The sequence below is a fragment of the Silurus meridionalis genome, chromosome 10 (genome assembly GCF_014805685.1).
Source record: "Silurus meridionalis isolate SWU-2019-XX chromosome 10, ASM1480568v1, whole genome shotgun sequence".
NCBI lineage: Eukaryota > Metazoa > Chordata > Actinopteri > Siluriformes > Siluridae > Silurus > Silurus meridionalis.
The window spans coordinates 10,683,667-10,711,130 of record NC_060893.1 but is presented as its reverse complement, the minus strand read 5'-3'; the positions used below and the strand labels follow the sequence as shown (position 1 = coordinate 10,711,130).

Genomic DNA, 27,464 nt, shown 5'->3' with positions numbered 1-27,464 from the left:
TTTCACTTTAGTGGTAATATATTATGTGTTAGCGGCCGGAGCCCCTTTAAGAAGGTAGCGGATGGAGGTAAGACATGTGACCGAGGCATCTTGACATGCATCAAGAGTGAATCATAGACAGATGTGGAGGAGAGAATCTGGTACATTTCCAAAATAATACTTCGTTCAGAATCAGATAATAAATAAAACAGAAATAATCTATGTTATGTATTCTTTCTGTTGACCCACACGGACCAGTACCGGTCTGCGGCCTGGGGGTTGGGGGCCACTGTTCTAGAGCACATTGATGCCATTGACAAAAGAAATGAAACCATTGGACGAGGTTTTGTCTGTAGAAATTTGAGTCTATTTCTATCCTCGTTATGTGGAACTGTAAGCTGACTGTGTCTGTTTTCACATGCGTGTGTTTTCGATTCAAAAAGTTCGCCTGTCATCCATCCATACTAATTAAGCCACCCAGTAAAAACCATTCTACCATCAAAACAGCTCACACATCATCAGATGTGTGCAACGCAGCAGGCGATTTGAATTCAGAGCAACTAATGAGCGCTTCACTGACAGCATTGCAAGGAAGCACTCAACCACGTAACAGTGAAATCTTCTTTTCCGAAAGTTTATTTTTTTGTGTGTACCTACTTGTTCATCAGTGCCTGTGCTACTAATTTATCCACTCTTATTAAATGGATTGCTGTAGTATTATGTAATTTATTTATTATCCCTAGCCTGTTTTAAAACATTGACTGTTTTGTTTTAACTCAGTGAATTGGCTGGACCACAGTCGGACGTTTCGTGAGCAGGGGGTGGAGGAGAGCGAGACCCTGCTGCTCAGGAGGAAGTTTTTCTACTCTGACCAGAACGTGGACTCTCGTGACCCTGTACAGCTCAACCTGCTTTATGTTCAGGTCAGAGCCGCATGTGTAACACAGAGTGAGCTTGATGGAGGGGAAAGCACAAAGCTAGCTCCGGTGATAAATATGAGACACATCTACCACCCTCTTCCTCTCTCGCTCTCTCTTTTTCAATCTCTCTTTCACTCTCTCTGCCAAAAAGGCACTTTTCTATCTTTACTAATAAGTGGTTTTGTGTTGAGCCTCCACTTTGCTAGTCTAAGCAATCTACAAAAAGTTTTCTCTGGAGGTTGATGCTATTATGATTGGTTTTTGAAATAATAGCATATTTGCTTGCACTGAAACCTGGATTGCAGAGGCCAACATGGCAATTAGGATCTTGTCATGGAGGCTGAATTATCAATTGCCTTTTTTTCCAATTACTATTGTAAAAGCCTGTGGCGAACATGCTTGGTATTTTATAATTGTAGTGTAGATGACTCACACAAACGCTTCCCCCTGTGCATGCTTATACACACATGCTCTGTCACTGTCTCTCTCTTCATTTTGTTTTCTGGCTCTGGTTGCTAACTGGCAGCTTGTCTCATAATGTTGTGAAATCAGTCAATCACTGACTGTTAATAACTATACAAACTATTACTTAATAATTTCAGAAAGGCAGTTTAATGTTTAGCCTTTTCACTTAAAGCCATAAAACAATCAAATCTAATTTGGTAAATAGCACCTGTAATAATCGTTGTTAAACATTATGGAAATACTCCAGCCTGATTTTATATTCATTACAAATTACAGCTGTAGTGTGTAAGTAATTACCACAGACAAAAAAAGAATGGAAATTTTGGTGAAAAAAAATAAATAAATGTAATTTTAAATGTTATTCAGCATTTTACATTTTGGAATGTACAATATATTCAAAAAATTCAGCATTTTGTATGATTAGCATGACTGACCTACTGAAGCTGTTGTTATGGGGTTATATCCAACTCTCCAACACTGTAGTGGAAGCAATTCCTGTTAATGTTTTCTTGAAGGTTTTGTGATGTCTTGAAGTTATTTTTAATAAATGCATATTTAATTTTATTTTTTGCATAAATGTATTGTATAAATGTATTGTCTTAATGACAGACTGCCCTTGTACTTATATAATAAGTCAGTTTTGAGTAAATGGATTTTTGTTCTTTTGTCAGTACCAGGAAGCGGGTTGAAATTGTCTGTGGTAGTTGGACATATGCTACCGAATGAATAGATGGTGATTAGATTGAGGGGGAAAAAACACTGAAATATATTAATAAACACATAATGAACATCTGCATCGACAACATAGAACAGCATATCTTCAATTAATGTCTGTCTATTTGAATCGAAAGTTAATAGTGGTGTTTAACATTTGTTTCCAGTAGCATGAGTTTAATTACTGATGTTGAAACATATTGTAGTTTCATTTCTAAGAATTTCTGAGGGCTGGTATCATAACATTTGCTAATGAAATAAGGTTGTTATAGTAAAATAATTACATGGGGGTGGTAGGGGTTAAGGCATTGATCCCTGGATTGGAAAATCAGAATTTAAAGTCCGAGCACCACAAAGCTGCCACTGCTGGGCCCTTGAGCAAGGCCCTTCATCCTCAACTGCTCAGTTGTAAGTTTCTCTGGATAAGGGCATCTGCCAAATGTCGTAAATGTATAATGTTATGGTTAAATGAAAAATACAGTAACAGAACATAAGCACACATTAGAATGAGTATTTGTTTGGACTGGATGAGTTTGTTTTTAGGCATTTATGAGTAAGCAGCTGGACACACTCATACAGTATACACACACTCACATGGTGTTTGTACACTTCTGGAACGAAAGATGGTTCCCTCCCTCACTTTTCCTCCCTCCATGTCCTGTGTCCATTCTTGCAAAACCACACACCCCCAACAGATTCTCTGACTCAATGGTGCCCGCACACACACACTCGGACATAAACGGCAGCAGATATACTGTATACACATGCACTGGCATAAACTGCAAAGCCCTCACTTGAGTAAACACATAATTCTGTCCTGTTATATGGCGTGCACACACACACACACACACACACACACACACACACACACACACACACTGATGGTTTGCTGCAGGGGATTCATGTGATAGTCCAAGAGATAGCAGTGATTTTTGCATAAAGTGTGTGTGTTTGTGTGTGTAAGGGTGGGTACATTCAATCATGCACAGATGTGAAGACTAATTGTGTCTCATTTCCTTTAATGTAGTGGTGTTTTTGGTTCCTGTGTCCTGATTGGTGATCTTTTCATTACTATTTTTTAATGACATTCAGTTACCTCATCACTCACTCTAGTCCTGCCAAGACTGCACATTTTTTCCCAATTTTGCAGTGTTGTAAGCCCATAATCATTTACTGGGAGTCTATATCATAGGGTTTTTAATCAGCTTTTACTAGCTTAGTCCCAGTTCTGGTAATTCCTCCTAATGTCCTTCTTTTAGGCATCTTCCCACTGTTTGGCTACACATCGAACTATCCTCACTAAGGGGGAAATCCGCCTAAGGCCTAACCTGCCTTATCCTATATTTAAATCACTGAAGCAGTGCTTTCTGTGTATCCATGCTGAAGCACTTCTAAGGAAGATAGAGTTGTTTGCCCCGAGAGAGGTAGACATTATGTCACCACATTTCAAAGGTGCCAAAAGGGCAGTCATTTCACCTATTAAAGTCAATAGGACATATTCATCTCTTCGGCATTCCCCACAGCTTGGGGACTCTGGAATCAAGAAAACACCAAGTTATCATACACGTTTATTTTAGTGCTGTAAATTCCTTTAAACATTGCATTACATTTGGTAATACAAACAAGATACAGCAAAAAAAATGGGGTGATACCGATCGCTCCAGGGTTTCTGCTTTGATCCTTGAGCTCATATTACTGTCAGTACAGAGTTTGTGTTCTCTTAATGGGATTTCTCAGTGTTCTGTAGTTTCTCTGGTTTCCAGCTTACAAAACTGACTGGACTGGCATTTCATCCAGGACGCATGCTTAATTTGTACACGGTTTGTCCCTGATAAAATCCAGCTCCACTTTAATGCTGAACATTCACATTATTTATGGTATTTGACAGATACCCTTATCTACAGCAGCTTACAGAAGTGCTTTGAAAGTCTACATCAATAAATACATTCTGACACCAGTTCACTAGGTCATGGACTAAGCATACTATCAGAATAAAAGCTCTTTGGGGAAGCTAATAATAAGAAAAGCACACAAAAAAAAACACTGTTCCCTGACCAGTGTAAAGCACTTACTGAAGGCAAGTGGATGAATAAATGAATGCATAAAAGTATCTACATTTTTGTTGATGGGCCTGTGAGCTTATACACTATATTGCCAAAAGTATTGGGTCGCCCGATCTTTCCTGCTATATGTAGTTCTTTTCCAAACTGTTACCGCAAAGCTGGAGGCACTCAGTGGTACAGGACTTCTTTAGATGCGTTATAATAAAATTTTGCATTTACTTGAACTTGGAAACCCAAACCTGTTCTAGCATGGTAATGCCCCTGAGCAAAAAGTGAGCTTCATGAAGATCTGGTTTACATCTCATCCCTACTGAATACCTTTGGGATAAATTGGAATGCTGACTGCTCCCTAGGCCTCACCTACATCAGTACCTTCCTTTCGTTATACCCTTGTGGCTGACGAACACAAGTATCCATAAGCAGACTCCAAAATCTAGCGGAACGTCTTCCCAGAAGAGTGGAGGGAATTATAACAGCAAATTGGGACTATAATTGTGGAATGCAATGCTCAAAAATCACACACCATTTTTATGACCAGGTGACCCAATACTTTTGGCAATGTAGTGTATATGTTTTGCATAGGTAATGATTACGCTCTTAGAGAAATTATCCATTGATATATTTGAGTAACAATAGTGCGATTTGTACTAGTGACACAAGTAAATGAACACTTTGAATTGTATATTTAATATATAATGTTTGTTCATTTTTATGAAATTAGTAGGATGTCTGTACATAATCCATAACATTTATAATTAAAGTGAATGCATAACTGCATTTCGTTGCCTTGTACTTGTACATGTGTAATGACAAAGTTGAATCTAATCTAATTGATGCATTAAATATAGGAATATGAAGTGTGCTGTGAATGACAGATAATTATTAAAATGTTTTTTTTGTTTGTTTTGTTTTTTTCAATCAATTTGGCAATGGGATATAATTGGCTCATTTTTAGGAAATGCATATTTATTTAATGTAGATTGTTATGCTGTCAAATAAATAAACAATAAAAAAAATCTAATATTCAAATAATATTAAAATAGTAGAATAGAGAAATAATACTGCAGTTAACCAAATAAACACACACACACACACACACACACACACACACACACACACACACAAAGTAACAAATGTGACCGAATTAGCTCTGTACTGAAGCCAGCGGATGCCAGTCTTCTCTGATTCAGCTGCCCATGGTCATTCATTAGCCTGCAAAGCTTTTCAAATGCCATGCGCTTTCACAGACCTATGAAGTCATGTTTGAACATTCTGAAATTGTGAACGGCTGTGGCATCACGGTATCCGATCCGCTGAAGCCATTGCTGGCACTTTAAGTGCACACAGATGTCTCAATAGTCATTCCACAGCCAATTCATTAGCTAGAACAAGATGTATGCTAGTCGGTAAATGGGGCAAGAATGAAAATCATAACTTGATCTTTGACTTTGTGACACTTTTAAACATATTTTTTCTTGTTTGTTCAGGTGCACACCTTGTATTTTTGTGTTTCAGGCCAGAGATGACATCTTAAATGGCTCCCACCCAGTGTCCTTTGATAAGGCGTGCGAGTTTGGTGGAATCCAGGCACAGATCCAGTTCGGTCCCCATGTGGAGCACAAACACAAGCCCGGATTCCTAGAGTAAGCCTCTGTGTGTGAAAAGGCTGCTACTGCGGCCGGTAAAAATCTCAAAAATACTCTTTCTCAGTCCCAAGTAAGATTGTAAAGCTTAAGGGTTAGTATAAGGCTGGCCACCCTTCTCAGAGATCACTGTGTTTTGAACAAAAAGTGCTGACAAAAAGGTGTAAATATGTGGGCTCTTTTTTCCCCTTAGCCTGAAGGAGTTCCTGCCGAAAGAGTATATTAAGCAGAGAGGAGCCGAGAAGAGGATCTTTCAGGTTTGTGCTGCTTTACACACCACCTAGATTATAGGACTCATAAAATGCAGTGGTGTTTGAAACCTTTTCATGTGTTCCAAGTGTAAACGTTAATGAAGCATTCGCTTATGAGCAGACGAGCTATAAGAACCACAGAATAATTAAAATCAAAGACAAATTAAAGTCCAATCAAAGGATTGTCTGTTTAATGGTGCATGAGAAAAGCATGCTAAGCTGAATTTGTGGATGTGTATGTATACTTTTTTTAACTTATAAACTTGCAGGAACACAAAAGCTGCGGTGAGATGACTGAAATCGAGGCAAAAGTGAAATATGTAAAGCTCGCCAGGTCCCTGAGAACATACGGCGTGTCTTTCTTCCTAGTGAAAGTAAGCAATGACGAAATTGCAGTATTTGTGTATTAGATCAATTGTATACATTGTGTGTGTGTGTGTGTGTGTGTGTGTGTGTGTGTGTGTGTGTGTGTGTGGGTGGGTGGGCAGACAGTGAGTGATGATTGGACACTGAGGGTTTGAGAGGCAAAATATGTTTAACAAGTGGCAAGAGCTAGTAGAAGCACATGCACATACAGTTATGAATACTTTCACAAGGTTAAGCAGCTCTCCATTTGGTACAAAATCACTCGAACACAATAACCAACAAATGCTACAAAATTAGTTTTCAAAGTGTGTGAGGAATGGAATTTCATAACAATTCCTACAAAAACTTTGTAGGAAAGGCTTAGAGTCCATTATGTAGAGTGGGAACAAAGCCAAAAGTTAGGGTTGCAATTATTCACATCTTCACAGTATTTAATATGGGCACTATTATCTCCTAAATGTTGCCATCAAATCAGTGCTGTTGTCAGAATAAGGTTTATTAAAAACTCTGTGAGGAAACCATTTCAGATCATTAGTGATCTGCTGTGAAGCCCAGGGCTGTTCGTAAATTTCTATGAAAGGGCCTTCTGCAGACTCATTATACTTGCACTGAAAATGCATCTATTTATTTATGCAGAAAAAAATCCAACTGCAAAAGTCATTCAGTGGCACTAAGTAGATCACACTAACAGACATCAGAAAAATAATTAAAGTAAACCAAAATATTGCTCATTGTAAAGAGATTTTAATTGACCGAATAAAACGAAACAAAAAAATGCCACTCGTGATAAAACAGCATGTGCACGTGTCTGCGAAGACAATGTGGATTATTTTTAAGTTTTTTTGGAGTTCTTCATCAAAAAACATGCCCTTGAATGTGAAGTGCATTGTTTATGACTGTCTTGAACAATATATTCAGTCCATTCTCTATTCAAGACTTTATTCAGTGTTTATTTTTGACCCTGAGGTTAAATAATTGACTAAGGACACATGTTGAGAGAGTTATTTTAGACAGTCCTCTACATACAGTATTATTGGCCTTTTGTGTAGCAGTTAAATGACATTCAAGACTGCACTCTGAGGTGTCTGGGCTTTTGTGTGTGTGTCTACACAAGCGTGAAGTTCCCAAGAGCTGCCAGTGCATTACAGATAGGATGCCCAAGGCATGGTCAAGGGCAAGAGGCCTAGTGCAATTGTTAGCTGCCTACTGGCCCCTGGACAAGAAAGCTCTACTTGAACAAACTCCGTGTAGGAAAACACTAAATTCATTAGCCAGCCTGCCAGGAAAGTGAAGGCTCCACTCCATGCTGCCCAGTTCTGTGTTTTTCTTGCTAGAAAATAATTATTTCATTAGTAATATCATTAGTTAACTATATTGATACAGACTGTAGATTAAAGGAAAAGAACAAGTACATTAATTCTTGGTAAAGACTACATTGCAGGATCACATACTGTATACTGTTGGTTGTTTGAATATTAATGCATTTTGTTCCCGAATAGGAGAAGATGAAGAGCAAGAATAAGCTTGTTCCACGGTTGCTGGGAATAACCAAAGAGTCTGTGATGCGGGTGGATGAGAGGACCAAAGACGTAGTGCAGGAGTGGCCTTTAACCACAGTGAAGCGATGGGCTGCATCCCCCAAAAGTTTCACATTGGTATTCACAAGTCTACACAGGGCTCACGTGTCCTTGAAACACTGCTGTTGGGTGGCTTTTTTGCTTTAAAAATTTTCATTCAGGCTTTCCTTTATTCCTGTGCATTCATGGTGTTTAGGCAGTTTGTACTTATCTGTAGTTCTTCCACTGATGAGTCTTTAATCAAAGGATATTTGCATATGTAATATTAGCAGTAAGTGTAAATTGCCAGCTTTTCTCTGAGACACATTAGGTAGCACATTTAAATTGAGTGCATTGTTGCTCATTAGACAGGGTTTCCAGTTCACTGAAAATTTGTCTCAGGCAATGATCACTTTGAGCTGAAGGTCAAATTACAGGGAGAAAGGGAAGTTCTTGATGCTCTGTCCTTCAAGTGTCTTTTTGTTCAATGATTAAAAAAAAAAAAAAAAAAAGTGATGATTAAGGAGTATATAGAAGGTCAGAAGGAGTTGCATTGTGTGTTTAGGGATTTAGAGAAAGCGTACGACTGAGTATGTGCCGAGTGAGGAGTTGTGGTATTGTATGAGGAAGTATGTGAGGGTGGTGCAGGACATGTATGAGGACAATGTGACAGCAGTGAAGTGTGCAGTAGGAACGACAAACTGGTTCAAGGTGGAGGTTGGACTGCATCAAGGATCGGCTCTAAACCCTTTCCTGTTTGCAGTGGTGATGGACAGCTCGACAGACGAGGTCAGACAGGAGTCTCCATGGACTATGATGTTTGCGGATGATATTGTTATTTGTGGTGAGAGTAGGGAGCAGGTTGAGAAGAGCCTGGAGAGCTGGAGGTACGCACTGGAGAGAGGGGAATTGAAGGTCAGTAGGAGTAAGACAGAGTACATGTGTGTGAATGAGAGGGAGAGCAGTGGAGTGGTGCGGTTGCAGGGAGAAGAGGTGGAGAAGGTGAAGGATTTCAGGTACCTGGGGTCAACAGTGCAAAGTAATGACGTGTGTTAGAGAAGTGAAGAAAAGAGTGCAGGCAGGGTGGAGTGGGTGGAGAAGAGTGGCAGGAGTGATATGTGATAGAAGGGTATCTGCAAGAGTGAAAGGGAAAGTTTATAGGACTGTGGTGAAACCTGTGATGTTGTATGGTTTAGAGACAGTGGCATTGAGTAAAAGACAGGAGGTGGAGCTGGAGGTAGCAGAGCTGAAGATGTTGAGGAGTGGGAGTTGGGAGTGACTAGGTTGAACAGGATTAGAAATGATTTTAGTAGAGGGACAGCGCATGTAGGACGTTTTGGAGACAAAGTGAGGGAGGCGAGATTGAGATAATTTGGACATGTGCAGAGGAGGGACATGGGGTATATCAGTAGAAGAATGCTGAGGATGGAGCCAGCAGAAAGGAGGAAAAGAGGAAGACCAATGAGGAGGTTTATGGATGTGGTAAGGGGAAGACATGGAGGTAGTTGGGTTGAAAGAGGCAGCTGTAGAGGACAGGGGGTATGGAGACGGATGATCCGCTGTGGCGACCCCTAATGGGAGAAGCCGAAAGAAGAAAAGTGCACATATTGTTTAGTGCACTAATACTCTAACTGCTTAATTCAATATTCACCAAGTATATTAGGATTTTAATGCTTTTACAAAATTGTACTTAAGGATTAAGTACTAGAATTATCACCCATGCTTTGTTTGCTAGTTCCATATATCCATATAGGCGTCTTTTTATAAGTTGTGCTATAAATGTTTAGTATGCATTACATGGTATTTATCTTGATTTTGTGTGTGTGTGTGTGTGTGTGTGTGTGTGTGTGTGTGTGTGTGTGTGTGTGTGTGTGTGTGTGTGTGTGTGTGTGTGTGTGTGTGCGCGCGCTTCCTACAGGACTTTGGTGAATACCAAGAGAGCTACTATTCTGTTCAGACCACAGAAGGGGAGCAAATCTCTCAACTTATTGCCGGATACATAGACATCATTCTTAAAAAGGTAAGTGCACTAAGATTCTCCTATTGTTTCTTAGACAATGTAAGCTACACCCAGTTACATATATCTCTTATACTGATGTTGGGGCTTTACAGAAACAGAGCAAGGACCGCTTTGGCTTGGACGGGGATGAAGAGTCCACAATGCTGGAAGAATCCGTTTCACCAAAGAAGTACACAATTTTTTCAAAAACTCTGATAAGCATTTGATTTCCATTAATGCTTGCTTGCTTGTAATTGCCGAAATGTAATAATGTAGAAGACCAGGTGTTATCTTCTGGAGTATGATCAATTGGAATTAGACAGATGAGCCCAAGTGGTGATGTAGAGATTGAGAAACTGGCACACAGCCATGTCTAATCACACATGAGATGGATGATGTGTTTTTGTTTTGTTTTTGCCCTTGAGAAGGATGTAGCTGACAGTCACATGGCTGTACTATTATTTCCCTTAAACTGCAAAATCATCAGAATGACTTCCATTAAAAGATCTAATTTCTTTAAACAGAGAGAGATGAAAAGACTCAGAGCGGGAGAGAGAGAGAGAAGACTACATGTGTGGATGAGTGTGTGCTACTCTGTCTCCCCCCAGCAGCATGCTTTTTATCCGTTCTGGGCTCAGGCTGTGACAGAATCAGATTTACAGTTGGGCTTGCTCTTTTTTGGTTGTTACGGGAGAAGGCATGTTGCATCACTGTCTCGTAGCCTCCTTTATTAGACACCAGCCATGTCTGTCCATGTATGAATCCAAAAATTGAGGCCTCTCACGATGAGCTGTAATTAGGCTATAGAACCTGGAGCAGCTGTTTTCAAATGGAGCGACTGCACTACCGCAAATTAATTTTCTATTGTTAAAAATAAGTTAGGCTCTGTATGTTCCGTGCATTAAAATGCACATGTTTGGTAACACGATGCGTGCAGGTCTACTATCCTGCAGCAGCAGTTTAACCGCGTGGGTAGAGTGGAACATGGATCAGTGGCACTGCCCGGCATCATGCGCTCGGGCTCCGTCGGTGGGCCGGACACTTTTAACATGGGCACCATGCCAGCACCGCAGCAACAGATCACTATGGGGCAGATGCACAGAGGACACATGCCCCCACTGGTTAGATGCTCACATTGTATAACCACAATTGTAGCTCCACACGCTCATGTTTGATTTGACTGTCAAATTGCAGGACGTGCGCATAACCCTGTTTCTGTATCGTATGTGCGTCATCAGAGCCTTGCCCAGCAAGCACTTATGGGCACCATAAACAGCAGCATGCAGGCGGTACAGCAGGCTCAGGCAGACCTCTGTGAGGTGGACAATCTGCCACCACTGGGACAGGACAGGGTGAGCATACGTTCCTAACCTTAGACGCATCTCTGCCTTACCACTGATAACTACAATTTACAATCATTTCAACTCGGCTTTTAATCAGTTTTATATAAAAACACAGTGACGTTATGCAATGTTTACATATTATTTAAATATAGTAATTCAAATTTACATTTTAATATCGCGCTTTAGAGGTTAACTTGCAGACATTTTTAAAACCTTGTGGCTAAAAGACTCTATGGTGGTGCTTAATCTATGAAAAGTGCTATGTAATATTAATAAATGCACATTGATTATGATATGCTTTTTTAAATATTTATGATTTTATTATTGCTGTAATTTCCTTGTAATTATACAGTAAATTAGGTATTCTTTTTTTTTTTTATCATGTAAGTAAAGTAATTTCCAGCAAGGACATTTTAAAGGTTTCACAATATCGGACATAATTTCAGGGTCTCCAATCTAAACTGCGAAGCGCTTGTGTGGATAAATTTAAGATGAAGTGTGTTTTAATAAGGTGTGACACCTGTTTAGTTATGGGTAAGATGAAAACCATTGCCCTATAAAAGGATCTTATACTGTAGAGAGAGGAGGAAGGTATTTGGGGTTGGTTTATCCACATTATATAAGCAATACCAGCTGGAAGATGATTTACACATTGTTATTCTAAGGTTGCCTGAAAAAAGGCCCACCTTTCCGCATTTTCCAAAATGAATCCATTGTTTTGGTATTCTTTTCATTATCTTTGTTCTTACTTTTTTATTTCTGAATGAGAAAAAAGTAAAAGTTGTTTTAGGTAATTGAATCCAAAATATTTATTGTATTATAAAAAATTAAAATAAATAATAAAAAAAAAAAAAATAAAATAAAAAAAACATATTGCACATGTATAAAGTATAAGAATTTGGTAGTCCTCAAGAGCTTCAGGGTCAAAGGTGTTTTAAATTTTTATCACATATATATACGTGTATGTGTGTGTATATGTATGTATATGTATGTGTGTGTATATGTGTGTGTATGTGTATGTGTGTGTGTATATATATATATATATATATATATATATATATATATATATATATATATATATATATATATATATATATATATATATATATATATATATATATATATATATATATATATATATATATATATATATATATATATATATATAGTCGCCTCCATCCCTCTGATACAGTAGAAATGCGAATCTGGAAACCATGAACTGTTTATTTGATTTAAATTGATGTCATACTGATAACACCACAGTGATAAAGTGTATTCTGTAATGTAGAGTGCAGCCAATGAAAAATGTGTAGTGTAAACAATAGTACTTCTGATATTGTGGATTGCTGGTCATCATGTCTTATTCCTTTCCAAAAGGCATCAAGGGTATGGGTTCAGAACAAAGTGGATGAATCTAAACATGAAATCCATTCACAAGTAGACGCCATCACTGCTGGAACCGCTTCCGTTGTCAACCTTACTGCAGGTAAATTTTTCCACAGGAGACTGTAGCATCTAATTTGCTTTTTTAGTTTCTTTTATTTCCCCAGTTTGTTTCTCTAGTCAGAACTGGGTCCAAACAGATAGATCGCATTTCTTAATGGCCATAGATGAATTGAAAATCATTTTGTCGGGATGTAGAAAAATGTTGTGTATAAACATGAAACGTTCAGCTTGAATATCCACATATGCATTCTTCCAGTCCACATCAATGACATAGTCAGGAAACAGACACTCTTCATTTGCATTAATAAATATTTCTGTTGATTAATGAATACTGAGTGCAGTGTCTCCTGGATTGATCTCCTTGGAATGATCCTGGCAATTGGAGACAAGCCATGTGGGCACAATTTCTGCTGGAGTTAAGTCTCTGTATGCCATCTGTTTGATAGGCCAAAGATGTGCCTGTTAGCCATCAGAAACTTCAACACATTCTTTTTTTTTTCTTTTTTTTTTCTTCAAATCCTCATAGCTGTTTTTCCTGTTCTAAGTATCCTTGTTAAAAAAGTTATTTTTAGGGGGAAGTTCTGTTTTAAAAGTGTTTGTAAAAGAAATCCAACACAATTTAAAAACACAACTTTTCAGAGAATGAATTTGTAGTACCATTGTAGTTATGTGGGTCTGATCAAGCATATGTATCAGAAAACATATAACCAGAATTTTATTTACTGCATTGCACCAGGTATTTAATTAAAATCTGCTTTAATGACTGCTGTTTGACCTGTCCATCCAGAATCTCTCATTGCTGTACATTTGGGGACTGCAAAAGCCACAATGTATGGTGCATATTATTTCATATTACCATTTAAAAGTTCAATTTTTGCTGTGGATGGGGGTGGACAAGACCACGTCCATCAGGATAGCAATGTTTCATAATCGGATAATGATGATGGGGTGAGAAAACAATTTATTGATTTGCAATGACTCCTCCCACTAAAGGACAGATGGACAGAAACCATGGCGACAAATTGCTAAAGGCTCAGATTTCTTGCTTTAATTGGACACCACTGTACGTGGTTATTTTATATCCACTACTGTTGCAGTGGATTGAGATTAAGTAAAAAAAAAACATACTCATTTGTAATTTAACATGGTTTCTTTCTCCAGTTTATCTCCGCTAGGTTTAGCTTAAAATGACCTGAAGATCATTTCTGTAATATAAATATAAAACTTCTTTTTGTCTTGGTTTCTCTCTCAAAAAAGGTGACCCTACAGACACTGATTACACAGCTGTAGGCTGCGCTATTACCACCATCTCCTCCAACCTGACGGAGATGTCAAAGGGCGTGAAGCTGCTGGCGGCTCTCATGGAGGATGAGGTGGGCAGTGGGCAGAGGCTAATGGGTGCAGCCAGGACTCTAACAGGGGCAGTATGTGACCTGCTAAGGGCTGTGGAGCCAGCATCTGGAGAGGTACACACACCACACACACACACACACACACACACACACACAGAGCAAGACACTCCTCCTAACTCCTGTTCGAGTTAGAGACCAGGCCCAAATTTGGAACACTCCTGTCAATATTTTAGCCCAGGCAGACGGTGCTGACAGCAGCAGGTAGCATCGGACAGGCTAGCGGTGACCTGCTGCGCCACATCGGAGAGGGAGAGACCGACGAGAGATTTCAGGTTTGTTTTCATTGACGTCGTGTTCATGCAGATAGATTATGATGTACAGTGTCAGAATCAGATGGAGGAACTTATTTGTCTGATGTTTTACAGGACATCATGATGAACCTGGCCAAAGCAGTGGCCAATGCTGCTGCACTGCTGGTGCTGAAGGCGAAGAATGTGGCGCAGGTCGCTGAAGACACTGCACTACAGAACCGCGTGATTACTGCAGCCACACAGTGCGCCCTTTCCACATCACAGCTAGTGGCCTGCACCAAGGTAGGTAAACTTGTGGTGTTGTTTTTTTGGTAAAAGAGCCGCTGTGTTCAGTCAGGACAATTGGGTGGATATGTGGGTGGATCGATTCATAGGTTTATAGATGATTGACTGGTGCATGAATGATGAATGGATTTACATATACATATGGAGGTGGATAAGTGAGTTGATGAATAGATGATTGCTATGATTTATAGAAATAGACAAATGGATATGTATAGGAATGGACAAGTAATTCAGTGGATGTATAGAATGCATGGATGGCTAAACTGGTCATAAAAATAAGGAAATAATAACTTTAATTGCTGTTACATCGGTTGTAAAAATCTATATTGTATTGTGCCTCTCTAGGAGGTTTTCTGCTAGGTTCAAATACAGAGATCAAGAGATATGTAGGTTGTTTTAGAATTATGGTTTTAGTATGGCCAAGTATAATCCTTCAGGCAGATTAAACCAGGTTTTGAGATTTAATATCCTGGTACTTAGTAGGATTCATGATGCCATAATTTTCACAAAAGCCCCTAAACCACCAAACACTAATCAGCCTGAAAGCATGAATGAGCCACCTCCAAATCTTACAGAGGAATTGTAAAAAAAAATACACTTTCATATTCTACAGTGGTTTTCATTGTATGCCAGTCATTTTTTACCACAAGGAAAAAATAAGACAAATGGTCATTTAGTTTCAGTGGAAATTGAGTTACTGTGCAGTGGTTGTTTTATGCAATTGCCTTTTCCTTATTTTATGAGGATTCCCAATCTTTTTGGATGACACTCTGTCTTGTTGATCGATCAGTAGACATGTGAGTGGATGGGTGAATAGATACATGGATGCAAAGTGGGTGGACAAGTGGATAAAATAAATGGATGGATAATAAACGGATAGCCAGATAGATACAGAGGTGGGTGAAGACCTGGGGGGGATATTAAATATTAAACCACATATAAGGTACATGCAGCATTGCCCTTTTCAGATAAATGTCTGTGTTATGACCTCCAAAGCTCAGTGTGTATTGGTTTAATTATAGTAGCTTGGTAAATTTTATTGATCTGTAGTTATTTATCACTGGCTCTTACTAACAGGAGTCAAATGACATTAATTGTATTTTTCTGTGTTTATTCGAGGTGGTGAGCCCCACCATCAGCTCACCTGTGTGTCAGGAGCAGCTCGTGGAAGCTGGCAGACTGGTAGAGCGATCAGTGGAGTTGTGTGTTAAAGCGTGCCATGCTGCCTCTGACGAGTCTGAGCTGCTTCGGCAGGTGAATGGAGCAGCAGGCACGGTCAGCCTGGCACTTAGCGATTTGCTTCAGCATGTACGCCACTACGCCAGCTGTGGTGAACCCATTGGCCGCTATGACCAGGCCACTGATACGATCATGACGGTCACTGAGAGTATCTTCACCTCTATGGGAGATGCAGGTGAGGCACTGAAACCCTGATATTTACATATTGACAATTATAGTATATATAGTGGGTGAATCAGAAAGTACTGTTAATGATAAGCGGCATCCCAATAATTTTAAATCTCACCTCAATACACCCCTACACACCTCACCACATGAATCATTTAATTTGTCAACCAATGGAGGTCATTTTAAACACTAATTTAGCTTTTTGTAATTGATAATATTAAGTGAATATTTTACACTGATTCTTTCTTCTTTCGGCTTCTCCCATTAGGGGTCGCCACAGCGGATCATCCGTTTTCATGATCCGCATGTTCGATTTGGCACGTTTTTACGCTGGATGCCCTTCCTAACGCAACCCTCCCCATTTATCCGGGCTTGGGACCGGCACTAAGAGTGCACTAGCTTGTGCAACCCTAATGGCTGGGGTTGGTTCCCTGACCATACTTATATATAAAATGAGCTGCATTATTTAAAAGTCATGCCACCCCTTTATGTTCTTTAAAATAATGTAACCATTTACATTAAGATAGTGTAATAAACCTCATTCAATTTCATATGTATAGTATGCCATCAATTGTCATTTAAAAGACCAGTGACTTTCTGAAGCACATTCAGTCAGATGGTCTGAATTATAGACAGAAAAATAGATTTCATGACTAAGGGGGTTTATTTAAAAAAGGAAATTTCATTGTGGACTGTGATACAATAATACACCATGGGTCAAAGAAATCATTTATTCAGGCCTTCCAAGCAAAGCGTATCTGTGTTGTGATTTAAAGGGATAAATATTGTTTTAGTTTTTCCATCCTCAGCTTTTAATCACAAAGGAATACACGACTAACACTTTTCCCATCGAGACTTTAGTCGTTTTCTGGCATTTGCCTTTGAAATCCCTTTCTTATAATGTAGAAAAACACATTTGATGATAACGTATGGTGTAAGGTTATTTTGTTGCACAACCATTTCGGTTATAAAGCCGAGCACCAGAGCTAGAAATAATGCATAGTTTAAGCTTTAAAGGCATCCTCATATCTCATATGCCAGCTGTCTTACACAGTGATATATATATATATATATATATATATATATATATATATATATATATATATATATATATATATATATATATATATATATATAATATCTCTACTGATGAATAATGAATACGGCTGAAGCCAAAGTAGCTACATCTAATCGATCATTAAGCTTTATCTAGCTTTGTTCAGGTCTTCAGTGCTATTGACTTTTTTGGTTTGTTTCGAATTTTTCATCTCTGTAATATGGTAGAGGGATTAGGCCGTGGTTCCTTTTACCTGTCTTTAAGACTGTGAAGCTGTGTTCTAACTATTTACTATGCCATGGCCATAAGGCCAAAATCTGAGCAATATCCAGCCTACTTTGTACTTGTGGGCTTGTTGGACATGTAATGTAAAACCACTACACAGCTTCAGGTCTGGTCTCAATCTAGTGAGCTTGCTTTGAAAGATTAAGAGAAAACACATGGCATGAATCCTCAAGTCAAACATGAGGTCTGGTCACTGGTATTCCAGTAAATAAAAAAAATACTGCAAAACACTATCTGACCAGCTAAACAGCTCTGTATGAATTATATATATATATATATATATATATATATATATATATATATATATATATATATATATATATATATATATATATAATTTCGTTTTTGTTTTACTTATTTTTAAAATTAAGAAAAAAAAAGTGGTTAAAACAAATCCATATATTTATAATGAATCTCATAACAGAATGCATTCAGGTTTTCAGACTGTAGAAAAGGAACTCATACATGCTTCCTCTGATCGCAGTGTCTGTTATTTTATTTCTGGGTCTATGTAGGTGTCTGCAGCATACTGTATACTGTATAAGCGACGAGTGGTTGCAGTGTAAAGCGTTCCTGAATCGATAGTGTACATTAGGTCACCTGCCAGCTTTTGTTCACCCTTGTTCCTGCAGCTTTGATTCACAGAAGAGCACTCTGCTATAACAAAATCACATTCCTACAGATCAGAGGAATGAGAACTGAGGTTTGCGCTTGCCTGTTCCGTTTCAAAAATGTTGGCAATGGAATGAAGTTGAAATGTGTGGGCAATTATAGCATGAGATATAAGGAAGAATACCTTCAACTTACAGTCAAACACTATAATATATGTGTGTGTGTGTGTGTGTGTGTGTGTGTGTGTGTGTGTGTGTGTGTGTGTGTGTGTGTGTGTGTTCACTTAAAGGGGAGATGGTAAGGCAGGCTCGTGTGTTGGCCCAGGCCACGTCTGACCTAGTGAATGCCATGCGTTCGGATGCTGAAGCAGAGGTGGATGTGGATAACTCCAAGAAACTGCTGGCTGCCGCCAAACTACTGGCTGATGCTACGGCTAGAATGGTGGAAGCTGCAAAGGTGAACGTTCTACATACTGTATAATTTTCCGATAAAAATCCTAGTTGTTTCAATTTAGTATATGATCGATTCCAGATTACTTTGACATGAAGGTGAATGGGGGTAAGACGTTTCCTGTATTCACATAAGTTTTTTTTTAAAATACCATTTAAATGGATTCTCAGTTTATCAATTTATCAATTGAGGGCTACGCAAAACTCAGTGCCACTGACTTTATAAATAAATAAAGTAAGCAGAAAGGCACTGTATTAATATATAAACTTGCAGAATCCTATTTGATCTCTTTATTCTCGAACACTTGTCTACAAGATATCATGCCGTTTCCTAGGTAACCATGAAATCTGCTGGTGACTTTGCATTGAATTGATGTCGCATCAGGAGGGAGTGAGAGAGGGAGAGTAGTTTCCGTTTCTGAGAGAGTGATATTCTGTTTTGCTATTTTTTTGTTTGTTTTATTCATATAAGCCGCACAGCTTGCGGCATTGTTACAAAGAAACAGCCTGGATTTCCAACATCGTCAAACATGATACGTTGTGTTTTTCCTTTACTCTATATTTAATTTTTACAATATTGCATTTTTCCCCCAATTAAATAAAAATTGTGTTTTCACCTAGATGGAGTGCTAGCTAGAAACCTTTTTCCACACATGCTGAAGCCACATGGACCAAAGTTGAATTAAATTGGATATTAATGCTGACTTTCAAAATATCTGCAATGCAGTTGTACATTAGTTAGAATTAAATGTTTAACCACAGCCAATTTAATTGTTGGGTCTAACCAGATTTTAAAATGTGAATACTTCTGATTGAGCTACATGCAAACGAGAGACACATTTTAATACAAGAAAGACTGTAGATGTCTGAACTATATATAGTAGAAAATGTCAAAATCTCACCATGTTCAGGATTTTCCCCAGGGCAAACTACATACTGTATCTGTTCAGTGGAGCATAAACAAATGATGAACAAATGTGAACAACCAGCATCCATTCCACAAAATGGAATGTCAATCATGTTTTCTATCCTATCGGCTAAGAAAGCTTTGCTTCTTGTACTAGTCTTTATTCATTCCAGAAAAGGTGTGTGGTTTTTTTTTTGTTTTTTTTTTCCCTATAGTTTTGAAACCACACACATGAAAGAGGCTGTATTTGTTTTATTTATTTGCAAGAATTTCCTTTCCCCAACAACATCTAGCCAAACGTCTAACACAATCATTTATTGACTGTACTGTTTTGGAGAAAGTTAATGTTCTTCCAGAACACTGTGTGCTCCAGCACAATGTGTGACAGATATGTTTGAACTGCCTCAGGGGGCTGCGGCTCATCCAGAGAACGAGGAGCAGCAGCAGAGGCTGAGAGAAGCTGCGGAGGGACTGCGAGTGGCCACCAACGCTGCAGCTCAAAACGCCATTAAAAAGAAGCTGCTCAACAGACTGGAGGTGAGAGAGAGACATGCTGCATGGCTGTCACCTTCATGATGAGCTCTCTCTTGCTCTCACTACCTTTTACAGTATAGCCATTTCCACTAGCCTGCAGCTGTTTTGAGCTTCTGACAGAATGGTACATTGAGAAGGTTTCGTACTGTTATGGCAAAAGTTAATTAAGTTAAGGAATGAGACTTGAGATGGACGCTATAGAAAATTTAAGTTCTATATTTAGAACTATATATCAATACTAGCCAGTAGTGGCTGAACAGTTAAGGCTCTGGGTTGGTAATCAGTAGGTCAGGGCTAAGAAATCACTATTGGCCCCTTGAGTAAGGCTTTAAACTCTTTCTGCTTGAGGGATGCTTTATGAACAAGGCCCTTAAACCTTCTTTGTTTTTCACGCGTGTTGTATCATGGCTGTTGCTGCTCTGTCACCAGTTTTTCAAAAAACTTGCTTAATGAGAAGAAAAAAAGTGTCACTGTGCACATATATGTAACGAACGCCTTATTCTACCATGTTTTTAAAGACCTATATACATAAACCAGAGCTGCCTGTCTCGATGGTTTAGCCTTTTTGCCTTGTAAGAGACATTTTGGGTTTTGCCACCTTTAAATGTGGTCAGGCTAATCTCAGATAAAATTCACTTTGGAGGAAAACACAGTTCACTGAAGGACAAATAATGTGGAAGGTGTTCATTTGCTTCTGACAGTGTTGTCTTTTGTTTTTGACAGATTTATATAAGTGAACTTTGGCATGTAAATTCAGAAACTTTGTGCCAAAAAAAAAATGTTGGGGAGGTGTTGTCTTTGGCCAGTAAATTTGCAGGGTAGGACATAATGTTGATCATTTACAGTGTAATGGACATGTCCTGTTTATCAAAATACACAGGTATTTTTATGATTAAATTTTGCCTGATTTTCTTGTTAACAGTAAAAGCAATGGAGGTGTGTGTGTGTGTGTGTGTGTGTGTGTGTGTGTGTGTGTGTGTGTGTGTGTGTGTGTGTGTGTGTGTGTGAATATATGCTATTCTAAAGCTTGAAAACTTTACTCAATATATATATTTTTTGTTTGTTTTCCGTTTTTTTTTTTAACTCTCCTGCTGACTCCTCCTGCTCGAATCCCTTATCTTAAATGTCGCTATCCGAGTGGGTTATTTAACTGCTTAGTTCTACTAAAATGTGTTTTGTTTCCCTCCTGGGACGTCCCTCCTCCAGAGGGCTTTGCCAAATTTGCCTTCTCATTGACCACAAATCTTGCATTGTTCTTATAGCCTCTTTTTGCCCTCCATCTGTCCTCCTACAGAATGTGGAATATCCTCGCTTCCCGCGTTTGGCTATGGCTTCAAAAAGCTTGACATGAATATCTGTATTCATCTGCCACCTCGTGCATACATGCAAGGCTTCTTGTTGTAGGACTGTCTGAATATACGGATCAAAGTCTTTCACGTATTAAAAGAAAGTGATTGAATGCAGTGGTTTTGATAGAATAAAGGACGGGCAGCTCAAAGCCTGTTTGTGTGGCATTTAGTTTTGGGGGAGTAGAACCTAAAAAAACGCAACTCATTCAGTAAGACGTTATGTAACACCAAATACATTTTTCTGTATTCGTAAGCTTGTGTGTATATTTACCTTGTTTCAGCAGAGTTGTAGTATTAACGGGTAATGTTTTATTTATTCGGATTAGATTGCTGCCAAGCAGGCTGCAGCAGCAGCTACTCAGACTATTGCTGCTGCACAGAATGCAGCTGCCTCCAACAAGAACACAGCGTCCCAGCAGCAGCTAGTACACAGCTGTAAGGTATTGTGGCTGTGAATTTCATTCTATTCATTACTCTTAGCCTGATCATTTATTAGCATGTATTACTTTAACTAATTGACTACTTCTGTAATGTTCGAACTGTTGCCTTGAACGAACAGACTTTCCACAAGAATATTTTAATAATTGTGTGTGGCCATGTGTGTTTCTGAAGGCCGTAGCAGATCATATTCCTCAGCTGGTGCAGGGCATGAGAAGTAGCCAGGCCCAGCCAGAGGACCTGAGCGCCCAGCTGGCCCTTATCATCGCCAGTCAGAGCTTTCTACAGGTGCAGCTCAAACCCCATCACTGCTTACTGACCTGATTTATTTGCACTTTTTTTCTCTCCTAGAGAGAAAGGTTGTATAATATATATATTATTATATTTATATACAGTATATAATCATCTTAAACTAGCATAAGGTTGCTTTAGCGTTTACACAGCTTAAGCTTTAATTCATAGTTTTTGTTCTGGCTTGTTTAATCCCAAAGCCGGGTGGTAAAATGGTTACTTCAGCAAAATCGGCCGTCCCGACAGTTACAGACCAGGCAGCAGCTATGCAACTGGGACAATGCGCAAAGAACCTGGCCACCTGCCTGGCAGAGCTTCGGACAGCTGCACAGAAGGTTGGGTCCATTTTCTCACATCCACTCTTCTGGGATTGTACAAAGAAAGCTATTTCAAGGTGCTCTGCTATCTGGCTAGGAACAAACCAACACTAATTAGAGTTAACCTCCTAACAAAATCTTGACACAATTGTTTTAGGGCAGTGGATTTTCTAGGCTAATTACTTTCCTATAATACTGGATATTGTCACGGTTGTTTTTTTTTTTTTTTTTTTATCTGGGTTACAGCATAATATAATCATGAACATTAGAACCTATATTCTAACACTTTAAGTGATGCACTGTGGAAGAACATGTGCTAAGAATATAATGAATATATCAGATGTTATGGGGGGAAAGTTAGCATACCTAGTACACATAGCACAGGATCATGGAGGCTTATGAATGCGTGCCTTGTTCCAAGCACATTCTGCTCTATCATCGACTTTGCAGAGCAGCCCTAAATATCTCTTGGAAAAAAAATATTGGCCATCATGGGCAGCCATAAATGTAAAAATCGTTATAAAGCATCTAATTTGGGTAAGCAGGAAATCTTGGTTTCCTTTGCACAGTTACCCTGGGATTGGCATTAAGTGTGATTTGTGATCATTTTGATGCTTAAAGTTGTTGCAATAAAATAATAATATGGCGTTTGGATTAGTTCTTGATTTCATGCGCCATTTTTACGGGCTGTATTACATGCTGCGGTAAGAGTTGCATTGTGAATGTTTCTCCTGATTTAGGCTCATGAAGCCTGTGGGCCTCTGGAGATAGATTCAGCTCTCAGCACTGTCCAGACCTTGAAGAATGAACTCCAGGATGCCAAGATGGCTGCACTTGATGGACAACTTAAACCACTACCTGGAGAATCGGTGTGTCTGTTTGTGTGTACATGTCTGTCTTTGTGTCTGCTTTTTATTTTGCCTGTGTCTGTTTCTGTATCTGTCTATGTCAGTTTATGAGTCTATATCTGACTATATGTCTTTGTGTGTGTGAGTAAATGATTTTGAGCATTGCCTGCAGCTGTGTAAGCTACATACATTGACTAAATGTGACTTTTTTTTTTTGTCTTGTGCAGCTGGAGAAATGTGCTCAGGATCTGGGGAGCACCTCTAAGGCTGTTGGCTCATCCATGGCCCAGCTGCTCACCTGTGCTGCCCAGGGCAATCAACACTACACTGGTATGTCAGTCCATATGTTTGGAAACGCATTGTTTACTACAAATCGGTGATAAAATGATCTTTAGAAAATACATTCAGAGCTTGTGATCATTAATAATTCAAATAAACTATGTTTACATTATGGATTTTACATTTAATTGTAGGCACACATGCTATTAAGATAACCCACACGCATCTGAATAAGTTTGATGAATGTTGTTCATACTGCCACTAATTAAGAAAACAAATGTTAGAAATAACCAAGTATAAGCTCAAATCAATCTCAGTGCAATGGGGAAAGAGCACAAAAGAAAGCGGTGAATACTAAAAAACCTGGCATGGTATAATTTACTGGAACAGAGCGTGTATTATTTTTCTTATGCATGTTAAACTATTGTCTTTTGTACTTTAAATACACACTTACAGCCTATTATGTGCTTACATCCTCTCAGTGTCTAAGGGAGATATTTTTAATGTTTAAGTACCATTTCTTGGATGATCTTGCTGGCTGCAAAGCATCTGTCGGTGCTCTCTTGTGGAGCACAGTGATTTTTCATCCTCTTTACAGGCACTATGGTTCGTCTTAGTCTCTGAGTCTCCCCTGTTTTTAAAGCCACTGTAGCCCTGGGGTGCAGCCTCCTGTTCTCATTAATCTTATTTTCACTACATTTAACATGGCATCAGCAATCTGTGGGCTACTTGCCTGAATACTGCAGTTTGATGCAATTTGCCAGTGTTCATGATCAACCTTTTCTGTCTTGTAGGAAGAGAAAGGACGGCAGTTCCACTTCGACCTGTCTTTTAACAAGGCTAGTGGGGTTGAGCCCAAAAGCATTTAATAGGAAGCTAATAGGGAAATGATTTTCACAAATTAGAAAGCTAAGGATTTGTAAAGAAACCCTTGAGTGGGCTGTTTTTCTGTTTGCTCTCGCGTGGGTTTATATTGGAAGGCATTATGTGAACCGAGACTGTACATTAAGGAATTGAAAAACACTCACTGAATGATGTCTTGAAAGAGTTCTGGGGCAGTGGTAGAACATTAGGGAGGTTTAAGTGTAATGATGGATTTTTATGCATGTGTTCAGGTGTAGCTGCAAGGGAGACGGCCCAAGCGCTGCGGACTCTGGCTCAAGCTGCACGAGGTGTAGCTGCCTGCACGGCAGAGAGACAGTCTGCAGCAGCCATGTTGGATTCAGCCAGTCATGTAATGGAGGGCTCGACCATGCTAATCCACGAGGCCCAGCAGGCTCTGGTGTGCCCTGGAGATGCAGAGAGCCAGCAAAGACTAGCGCAGGTCAAATACCTTACTCCATGTACTAACTTCATTAACCCTGGTGCTTGTTTATTTCTTTCTTATTTTTTTTTATTTCTGCTCTAAAGTTTTTTTGTTTTTATTATATTATGAGATTCTCAAATGTCCTTCCTTATACAAGTCAACTATGGGGGAAAAGCTTGTTTTTTTCTTTTCTTTTCTTTTTTTTTTTTTTTTTTTTTTTTGTAAAATATTTTCTGCATTCCACTGTCTCCCTTTCACTCTTACTTCCTGTCTCGTTTTCTCTCACTTGCATGTGCACTCTCACACTTCTCAAAATAATTTGGAAAGTAGCACATTGCCCTATTTCAGCTCAGTTATGCCCTGTTAAACCGAATTGTTGTCTATTATCTACTCTGCACTCTGAGACCTGATATCTGGAATGCTGCAACATTTTCTTCTGATTTGCTGTGGCACCTTTGGGAGATAAACATATTGCTTGGCATATGTACATGACAGTGGCATAAATTAAGAAACATGAATTGCCCTGCTCAGGGTCTGATTAGCATTTTAGATTTTTCCCCTTAGGGCATAGAGCTGTTAGGATGCAATGGTGTTATGTCAGAACAATAAACTGTGTGTGTGTGTGTGTGTGTGTGTGTGTGTGTGTGTGTGTGTGTGTGTGTGTGTGTGTGTGTGTGTGTATTCCAGGTAGCAAAGGCTGTCTCTCACTCTCTGAATAACTGTGTGAACTGTTTGCCGGGGCAGAAAGACGTAGACATGGCTCTCAGGAGCATTGGTGAAGCCAGCAAGAAACTTCTGGTGGAAAATGTGAGTCTTCATTGTTTAGCTGAAACACATTTATCATCAATGATGGCTCATTAGCTCACTCTAATGGCCTATTCAACCCATGCAAACTCAAACACTTTTGGGAACTGATGTTTGGTATTAGAGGTTAAGAATCAATAAAAGCCTTTGTGTGATAAAAGTCTTAATGAAATGATGTCTTCAAGGTTATAACAAAGCTTTTGTTTAAAACAGATCTAACATTATACTATTCAATTGTTGACCAGTAGTTTGTTTATTCGTTTGTTATTTTTTAATGGTTGTACTGAAAAGGTCAAAGTACATCAGTAACAGTGAAATCAAAGTGTATTTATAATAAGAAATCAATAAATGCTTAATATCTCCATATTTTATGTTAAAATGTACTTTATAATAAATAGGCCTACAGACTATTATCAGGTTTTATAAAGGAGAATATGCACATTGTCATGTTCAGTTTGTTGCCTCACATCTCCAGGGGCAATGGTTCATTCCTGACCTCAGATTTCTATATTTGTATGGGTTTCCTCTGTGTTCTCCAGTTTCCACATTCTATTAAAAAACATGTCAGCTACTTGTCTGGCTATTGCAAATTATTTGAGTAAGTGTTTAAAAGCGTTGATGTGTGTATTTTATTGACTGGTGTCCAATCCAGATGTATTCTCTCACCATACACTCATATTAATAGACCTAGCAGAAATTTAATGCAGCCATTTCACTTATAGAAATTGTTTGGCAATTTAAGGAAGCAATTGAAACCATTGGAAATGAGCAAGTAGTATTGCATTTGATTACATGATTTTAATTAATTTAAGCATATAGCAGTTCATTTAAAATGTTATAAAATGTATTTGACACAGAGCTTGTAAACCGAAAAAACGTACAAATTATGTGTAACAGTATACATATTACATGGTATAATATATTTCCATTGGTCATGGGAGTGCACTGGCATTTCATGTATTATGGGAGAGCTGGAGATGTATAACAGGATACTTTTACCCAGCATATATTTTAACCACAGCATTGTTTCTACCTCCGTGTCTCCCTTCGCAGTTGCCTCCCTGCTCCAAGTCATTCCAAGAGGCTCAAACTGATCTGAACCACACAGCTGCTGAGCTGAACCATTCCGCTGGAGAAGTGGTGCACTCATCACGAGGCACCAGCAGCCAACTCGCTGTAGCCTCTGGCAAATTCAGTCAGGACTTTGACGAGTTCCTGGACGCCGGCATTGAAATGGCTGGACACACTCAGGTACAAGTCTAATAGTGCACAACCCATTTCCCACTTCAACAAGCCAGTGACCTCAAACAGAACAGCTGGCTTACATGCTACATTAACTTACACTATTACTATTACACTATTAAACACTATTTCATAGTTTAAAAGGCATAAAGTGCAACTGTCAATTTTATTCTTTGTGGTTACTAGTGTGTATTTTGTTTGTTTGTTTCTAAGAATATAATTCATAACCAGAAAGAAATAACATTTGAATTGTCTGAGGAGTTTTATAATGTCGAGTTGCATTCAAGTACTAAGATTCTGGCACAAATGGTTACAAATGTGGACAAGACATCATGGAGTCCACTTTTACAGTTAAATCCTGTTTATTTTACTCCAGTTTCTAAACTGTCCAGCTTTTAAATATGTAATAATGGTGCAGTCAAATCAAATAAAATATTTTTTGCCAAAAAACATTCATCCACAGCATTCATATCAATGACGTATTATCATAAACAAATTAAAGATCTTGAAGCTCTTAATTTGATTCTCTTAGGCTCAAAGTGGCACTAAGCAGTTGTGAAATGTTTCTGATTCATTTCTTAATCAGACCTCCTCATTTAATTCATTTAGGCACACGATCATCCCCAAGAGCACAGGAGACACTCCA

At 38.8% G+C, this 27,464-nt stretch overlaps 1 protein-coding gene across 2 annotated transcripts in view; it reads left to right on the top strand.

Annotated features, from left to right (window-relative positions):
- tln2b (talin 2b) overlaps positions 1-27,464 on the top strand; it is a 114,121-nt gene that overhangs the window by 53,410 nt on the left and 33,247 nt on the right. For both annotated transcript variants that reach the window (XM_046859017.1, XM_046859016.1), the window contains exons 7-30: positions 760-902; positions 5,657-5,784; positions 5,978-6,041; positions 6,305-6,409; positions 7,901-8,056; positions 9,876-9,977; positions 10,070-10,146; positions 10,894-11,077; positions 11,195-11,308; positions 12,677-12,785; positions 14,003-14,211; positions 14,331-14,429; positions 14,523-14,690; positions 15,813-16,107; positions 18,344-18,510; positions 19,819-19,947; positions 21,620-21,733; positions 21,906-22,019; positions 22,223-22,357; positions 23,080-23,208; positions 23,415-23,517; positions 24,582-24,790; positions 25,460-25,579; positions 26,630-26,827. In XM_046859017.1, the coding sequence (XP_046714973.1) occupies positions 760-902; positions 5,657-5,784; positions 5,978-6,041; positions 6,305-6,409; positions 7,901-8,056; positions 9,876-9,977; positions 10,070-10,146; positions 10,894-11,077; positions 11,195-11,308; positions 12,677-12,785; positions 14,003-14,211; positions 14,331-14,429; positions 14,523-14,690; positions 15,813-16,107; positions 18,344-18,510; positions 19,819-19,947; positions 21,620-21,733; positions 21,906-22,019; positions 22,223-22,357; positions 23,080-23,208; positions 23,415-23,517; positions 24,582-24,790; positions 25,460-25,579; positions 26,630-26,827 (3,371 nt within the window). The remainder of the gene's footprint in view (positions 1-759; positions 903-5,656; positions 5,785-5,977; positions 6,042-6,304; positions 6,410-7,900; positions 8,057-9,875; positions 9,978-10,069; positions 10,147-10,893; positions 11,078-11,194; positions 11,309-12,676; positions 12,786-14,002; positions 14,212-14,330; positions 14,430-14,522; positions 14,691-15,812; positions 16,108-18,343; positions 18,511-19,818; positions 19,948-21,619; positions 21,734-21,905; positions 22,020-22,222; positions 22,358-23,079; positions 23,209-23,414; positions 23,518-24,581; positions 24,791-25,459; positions 25,580-26,629; positions 26,828-27,464) is intronic.